Source organism: Clupea harengus, chromosome 10 (genome assembly GCF_900700415.2).
Source record: "Clupea harengus chromosome 10, Ch_v2.0.2, whole genome shotgun sequence".
Classification (NCBI taxonomy): Eukaryota; Metazoa; Chordata; class Actinopteri; order Clupeiformes; family Clupeidae; genus Clupea; species Clupea harengus.
Window position 1 is genome coordinate 15,003,668 of NC_045161.1, and position 7,896 is coordinate 15,011,563.

General features: G+C 46.0%; 1 protein-coding gene across 2 annotated transcripts; it reads right to left on the reverse strand.

The window, feature by feature from the left end:
- Window positions 1-1,532: 1,532 nt before the first annotated feature.
- Window positions 1,533-7,137, reverse strand: gpr17 (G protein-coupled receptor 17). 2 transcript variants are annotated; one of them, XM_012825288.3, is made up of 2 exons: window positions 6,793-7,137; window positions 1,533-3,803 (listed from the first exon to the last, which is right to left on the reverse strand). In XM_012825288.3, the coding sequence occupies exon 2, from the start codon at window positions 3,799-3,801 to the stop codon at window positions 2,788-2,790; it is 1,014 nt and encodes a 337-aa protein (XP_012680742.2). In that variant the 5' UTR covers window positions 3,802-3,803; window positions 6,793-7,137; the 3' UTR covers window positions 1,533-2,787. The 2 variants fall into 2 exon arrangements, with proteins under 2 accessions (XP_012680742.2, XP_012680741.2); XM_012825287.3 differs by lacking the exon at window positions 6,793-7,137 and adding an exon at window positions 4,392-6,781.
- Window positions 7,138-7,896: the final 759 nt, after the last annotated feature.

Here is a 7,896-nt window from a genome sequence, read left to right on the forward strand (position 1 = left end):
TTTTTTATCATAATTGTTTGCAAGGACTCTAGGACTCTTCAGTAATTATTGACCATACTAACTTAACACTGAATGAAGAATAATCCTATGTGTTTACGTTTTAAGGGAGGGTTATGCACTGTGGAAAGTTGATGGCTGCAGAGTGAAAGTTCACATCCTCCACTGCAGAGCAGTGATAGGTTATGAGGTAGGTGGGCATGTAATCTGGCTGAGGGGTGGGGTGGCGGGGCTAACTTCTGGTATCGAGAGGGAAGTCCTCTGAGGTGTTCTTAAGCAGAAACAACCCTTAGTCACTTACTCTGCTGTTCTCAGTGACTCTCATCACATGCCCATGGCCGAGTATTAATAATCCAAAGTCACTCAAACAGTCACAAACAACACACACACACACACAAGCACATATTCACCGAGGAACACATGCATGCAAATGTATCATATGCAAACATATTGCACACACACACACACACACACACACACACACACACACACACACACACACACACACACACACACACACACACACACACACACACGCACACCCTCTATGTTAAGGTCCAACCTCTACTCTCTCTTGAGAGGAGGGTGCCCTCCCATGCTCAGGCTATGACAGGAAGTCTTGCAAAAATATGAGAAGAAGAAGAGGAAGAAGAGACAGCTAGAAAAAACTAACAAAAAACCTAAGCCACAAATAGTGTCGCATAAAGAGAGAAGAACCCTTGAGCTGTGAAAAGTCCCTCTTGGGGTTTCCGCCTCATTTTTCAGTGTAAGCAAAACCAGCCTGCCTCTCAAACACACATACACTCAATTATACATGTACATTTTAAGGCTCTCACAAATAGTAGACTAGCAGACTTAAACTTCAACCGTCACTCACTGCACTGTGGGCTACCACCAAATGCAGAAATACATCCGTCAGAGAGAATGAGGAAAACCACTTGACCTGTGTGTCATGAGTTTTGAAGAGCAGCATTTCTCCTACTTCTTCACTCAATTCCGCCTTCACACTCGAAGAATCTTGTTTTGTTAGTTGCTATTTGCAAAATTAAATATGAAAAGAATATACATTTGTAGTGGTTGTGTTGCCATGAGAACTGAATACTGGCTGATGCTAGCACCAATTAATATTGTTTGTAAGATGGACACATAACTTATAATAATATGAACACATAATTCATACGTAAAATATATATCTTTTGATATCTGAGGGCAAAAAGCTCAAAGACTCTATGCTGTGTCACAGTTTCTCTGAACGTCTCTAACATTATTCTGCCCCCTAGTGTTGAAGGGGCCTTTGCTCCAAAATGCCATAACTTTAATGTCTGATGAGAGACTGAGGTCTTTCTGAGTAACTTTTGAATGATACTTCAGATATATATATAATGAGGAATTCCCTTCATTAAGAATATTTGCAAATGTAACCATGTGGATGACTCAAAATAAGATGAAAATGTTATTCTGAATGCATAATCTATTTTAGAAAATGTCACAGGCCTCATTGCCTTTACTCAATTAAGTAAACTGCATACACAATGTGTAATATACTGATTTATTGAATAGCTGATAAACACAGTAAAAGGCAAACTGAAAAATAATAAATAAAAATGCAAACAGGAAATAGTTTCAGATTGAGTCATCATAGTGCAGAAAGGCAACACTCAAAAGTTTAAAATAATAACAGTCATGTCAAAAGCTCAGAAACACTGTAGTAAAAGAGTGCAATAAATGTAAAAAAAAAAATCAAAAAGTCATGTGCCACAGCAAACAGTGGATTTGGCTTGAAAGACTATCTGCACAAGCAATATTGCATAGTATATGAAATAGCAAACGGGAAATTGATGAAATACAACGTTACTGAGGATGATGTGTGGCTTTACTATATTAAATTCTTTATGGTTTTCACATCTACATGTAGAGTTAATATGAACCTATGAATCCAAGTTAGAATGACCTACAATCCTTGAGTGAAAGAAGGCAGTGAATGTCCAGGTACCAGATCTTTGACTGGTGCAGAGTAGTCTTACAATATTTACAAATTCAAGCATGGAGTTGTGTATATAAACAACCTCAGCCTGTCAAATAGAGAGAATACAAAAGTAGCCATAGCCAACTTTGTAATAAGGTAGTAGGGTGTGTAGATAAAGAGAGAAATGTGGAAAGGGTCACTCGTTTTGAGGAAGAGCACTAATACAAGGTCCTGTAAATATCATATAATTCTATCTGATACCACAGAAAGAATTTGCTTTGTCAGATAAAGCAAAATGCCTCCAGTTTTTTTTCATTTTATCACATTCTGGAAGAGATTGGCTCAGTTTAAACGCTTGTGTAATATCTCTCTAAGGACAAAGGGATGAGATAGAGATAAGATATAATTGCCCCCAAAAAGGTTTATAAGATATCCACAATAATGCTAGTAATGCTTCATAATACTTGTTATGATCTTCCATAACCATAGATCCCTGTTCAGAGTTATACACAAACACTAAAACTAATTAGTGTATGTTAAATAATTAAATGAACAGTCTGTGTTTTACCTGCATACTAAAAACATCAGTGTTTTATTATGAAAAGATTGATTATTTTCTTTTCGTAATATAACATTACATTTCAGTATAGTGCTGCTGTATAATGTTTTATGTTAGCATGTATGAATATGGAGGCTCATAACAAGCTCTATGAGACATGAGATTTAAAACAGTATAAATTTAGGATGTGTTTGGGTACCCTGCCCAAACCACTTACATCCAGTCCATAAAAAAAAGATATCTCAGAATCTCAGCACTTCATCTTCTAGAACTCAGACTTGGCGCTGACCGAGCTCTCGTGCGTACCCTTTAGGTCACCACTGGTGGCGCTGGAGCCGGCCGCCTGCCCCCTGCACAGCAGCTTCTGCAGAGTCCCCCGAAACTTCTCCGCCCCGAACAGGTAAACCAGGGGGTCCAGGGCCCCGTTTAGACAGGTGAGGGAGGAGGTGAGCCGATTGGCCAGCGCCAAGGCTCTCTGGGTGCGGCAGGGCAGGTCCAGGCTGTAGCCTAGGATGTATGTGGCTCGGCTGGCATGGTAGGGTAGGAAGCAGACCACATAAATGAGCATGACCAGGCCGATGGTGCGCAGCGCCCGCAGTCGAAGGGATGGCTCCAGCCGCGAGCCACGCCTCAGGCTGCGGATGATGAGCAGGTAGCAGGCCAGGGTGGCCAGAAAGGGTGGTATGAAGGCCACGCCCAGGGAGACGAGCGCCTTACGGGACGCCTTCTCCCTGTACAGCTGCAGGCACACGGTCGAGCCATTCATCTCCGCCGTCTGCCGCGTCACCAGGAGTGGTGCCATGGCTACCGTCACCAACGCCCACAGGCTGAAGCTGGCGATGTGGGCGTAGCGAGCCTGACGGAGCTTGAGCGAGCGCACGGCATGCACCACCGCCAGGTACCGATCCCCCGCCACACAAGCCAGGAAATAGATGCTGGCATACATGTTGACGTAGAAGAGGAAGCCTGCCAGGCGGCAGGGGATCTCGCCGAAGGGCCAGTGCCCACCCGTCAGGTGGTAAGTGGCTCTCAGGGGCAGGATGATGATGTAGGACAGGTCGGCCACGGCCAGGTGCATCAGGAAGACGTTAGCTGGCGAGGAGGTCCCGCGCTGGCGAGAGAAGATCCACAGGGCCAGGCTGTTGCCATTCAGGGCCAGGAGGAAGACCAGGATGTAGTAGCTTCCGAAGATCAGGTTTTCCGCCGTGTTGTCGACGGGTGCGCACGTTATGTTGGGTGGGAGCGAGGGGACCTCGAGTGCGGTGCTGTACGTTGCCATTGCTGAGAGGAAAAACAAAGAGACATGTTCAAAGAAACCATCACTTCATAATATCAGACTTTAAGTCCCACCCACACACAAAAAGAACTTCTGTGATTTTAGATATATGTTTTGAGTAAAAAATTTGAAGAATCCAGATCAAAGCGTACAAAATTATTTAGCATGAAACAAGTCACAGATGTCAAACTACACCATACAGAGATCAGCTATAATTCACAAAGCAACAAAGCTTAGAAAAGACCTTTGGGGGTCAGTAATCCAAGCAATGCTGGATGACATGTACCATTCAACTGGCCATGCAAAGCACAGCGAAACCATATAAACCCCCCTCGAGGGTCCACACACAAAAGACTCGGGTATTCAACAAACACTGCGCCTTCAGAAGCTCATATTCATAAGTGGCAAAGAGCACACTGCTCTCACTCTCTTAAACAGGCAACAAAAAGCCCAGCAGCGAAACCACTAGAATGGCCTCATTCATTCACCAACTGCCCTGCAATTTTTAACCAAGAATGCACCGTAGTAAACCCCCCAAAAACAGACCCGGAGGTATTTGTCACTTCAACATCAGAAAAAAAAGAATTTCTTACTGCTTGGCCTCATTCTCTAACCCCCACTGGCAGTATCCAACTTCCTTTCCACAGCTCCTGCTTGCACCCATCAGTGTCTTGGCATGCTCGGCAGGTCGCGGTTGTAAATGTTATGGTTCTACGTGTGTTCCAGAGGGTGGGGCGGTAAGAAGAGATGGAGGCTTCCTTGAAGAAGGGGGGGGAATGTGCCGATGCCAGGGGGCACATGACACCCTCACCCTCCGACCCAGCCCTCAGCTGGAGGATCAGCATGAGGGCACTATGCATCTACCCGGCCCCACCTCTGGGTCATGGGACATGGAGGCTGAGGAGGTGGCTACACCCTGCTATCTCCTTTCAGCCCCCCGTGCCAGTTGTTGCCTTCCCCAAGAGGTTGGCTGCTCTGGTTTGGCACATGGCCCTGGGGGTGTCTTACCCTTCCACTCCTAAGGTTAGCTAGGCAAACAGTTTGGGGCGGCTCCTTGAGGCGGCATTTGTCCACACCCTGTTGGCCCGTAAACAGTTAATCTATTAATGAACTTGCACAGATGTGTTTATCTGTCGCTGTGGATGTGACAACCTTTTTAAGACATGGATTGAGGCACTGAGGGCTTGGTTGGGGTGCCCTTGATGACCCAAGTGTGAGATGCAAGCCTTTGGCATTTCAAAGTGACACGTTTTTCCACTTCGCATCTCTGTTGGTGCAACCAACCCACCAGCCCAGAATTGTTGTTATCTTAAGACACATGCAAGTACATCTTGCACTGACCCAACTTGACCCCATTTGACTGACATTTTGAACACCCACATGGGAGTACCCCTGGTTAAGCTCTCAGTGTGCTTTATTAATTTGGGTGTTGACGTTGAACGTCCCAGCCAAACATCAACAAGGCTTGGTTTGACATTCCCCCAGAGGTTAACAAAATAGGAAGACACAACAGAAAAATATTTTGAGAACGTCCAAGAAAAACAAGAACATATGGGCGTGTGCTGGGGTCAACACTGGCGAGCAAGAGAGAAGTTCAGAGCATCTGCCTGCATGAACCAGTGGGAGGATGATTACTGCACTCTACATGCGAGCCAAGCCCTTTATCAATTCCCCCAGATGAAAGCAGTTAAACTGACAAAGAAACATTGATAAACAACCCACGCGGTGGATGGGCCCGTCCAACTCCAACGCACACATACACCAGGTCAACAGGCGAGTCAAGGACTCTTCCCCATTTGTTTTCGGATGAGACTGCACCTCCCAGCGGGGTGACTGGGATCCACTGGGCACATAAACAGGGCGGCCAGCTGCAGAGCGGAGAGGACGTTTCTTCTCCCTGCGAGCACCGAGGTGTGAAACCCGTCTCAAAGGGTGCCGTGGGATTCCAGACCAACAGAATTTCTCAGGACGAAGAAAAAAAAAACACACACACACCCTTCCCACTCTCCAAGTTATCAGCAGAAGAACTGGAGGCGCTTCCCTTCAGCAAAAGACACTCTCCAGAGTACACTTAAGAAAATGTTGAAACGTTCTGCTGTGTAAATTCTGCCAATAAACACATCAATACTGATTACTACTGAATAAATACAGATGAACTGAAAAAATTCACCCCAATTCCCCCAAAAAAGGAGGAAAAAAAAAGTCCAAATCCATAAAAATGTCTTTATTATCAGCCTCACAGGGATCAGATTTGGGGATAAACGTGACGTAAAGGGTGCCGGCAAACATAAAGAAAGATGCCGGATTCTTATGGGCTGAGTCTTTTAAGAGATTAGCCAAAGCCGGAGGGCGAGGGGGAGTGTGACGAGGCTGGCAACTATGCAAAGCCCCCTTTTCCAGCCACGCTCTTTGCACGGCAGCGCATAGAGAAAGAGGGGGCAAGAGCTGGGAAAAGCGGGGGGCCATAATGTGTAGTTGAAGCCTGCCAAAAAAATCCATCCCCCCTCTCGCAGTGTATGGCAAAGACAAAAACACGCCAATCTCCCACTAAAGTGATCAGGGTGCCCCTCACAGAGACAGGGCTCCACCTGATGTTTCCCACACTCCAAGGGATTTCCCCAAGACCTTCCCCAATCACTGAGGCTCAAAACCACCAGTAAATACCCTTAACATCTCTCCATTACACCAGAAAGAATGACTTTAAAATAGACTTTTCTCTCCCAGAACTGAAGGAGGACTGAAGCAATAAAGAAATGCAACACAATGCAACAATGTAATCCCTTTTCTCCTAGATAGCCTTGAACTTTCACCACAAATCAACATTAAAACAAAAATAGTATTGTTCAAGTAAAACATGTGGGAAATTTTGAAAACTCATAAAATTGTCTAAAATATTTTTTTTACAGTATATTCATAAATATGAACACTAAAGAAGAAGAGCAAAGATAAACAGAGAAAAACATGAACACACAGAGAAGTTGGAGGCTGACTTACCAGACGGGAGCTCCTCTTGGAGTGGAGGGCTAGTAGGGGAGGAGGAGAAGAAAGTGAAACAAAGTGAGAGAGTGTGTGAGAGAGGGAGAGAGAGCGAGAAGGAAAGAGTGTGGCTGTTGGCGAAGCAAAGCTGATAACAGCTGGCACGGGAGCAGCGGTCTAATTGGGGAAGCAGCCTGTAGCTCGTCTTCCTCTCTCTCCCTCCCCTCAAGTGAACTGGGTGCCTAAGTCCTCCAGGGGCCTCTCCCAGAGCTGCGCAGAGAGCAGAGCTAAGTCACAGCAAAGCTGGGCTGGGCTGGGCTGGGCTGGGAAGGGCAGGGCAGGGCAGGACGCTGACAGGGACCAGGGCGCCTCAGGGACAACAGGATGTTTCCCAGGAGGAATGAGACTGTGGCTCTTTTTGTATCTCCCGACAAATTTGATTACAAAAAGAGAGCGGGTCCCGACAGGGAGTCTGTGACGCTGACCCCTGACCCCGCCCCGCTCCCCCTGCCGCTCCCTCGCTCTCTTCAGCTCTGAGGGCCACTTGTGCGCGCCACAATGGTGCTCGGAGGAGAGGAAAAGAATGGCGTGTCTGGCCTGCAATGGATTGCCGGGTGAGGTGCCATGACAACGGGCCCTTAGTGGTGGACCAAAAGACCTTTACTCCACCCCATGCCTCTGTCACCCCCTACCCTCGTTCATACATGACCTCGTTCATACATGACATAGATGATGGACTGTGTAGTTAATAGGGGTCGTTTTTGAATAAAGGCTCCGATTCTCTTTGTGGGGAGGGTCTGCTCGACAGACAGAGCACCCCCTGTGCTGTCTCTTTAGAGAGAAAGATAATGAAAGCAGGGAAGATGAGTCAAAGATAAGGAGAAAGGGAAAAACAGAGAGAGGCGCCAAAAATGCAGGATGACATAGAAAGAGAGAAGAAAGAAAGATGAAGTGATACACACAGAGGGATGAGTCAAAGATAAGGAGAAAGGGAAAAACAGAGAGACGCCAAAAATGAAGAGATCAAATATTTATTACTAGAATATTACTTCTCTAAACAGCTAGAGAAATACAGTACAGCTGCCCCACCCCCCATCACAGCCTTACCACATAATAGTCTTG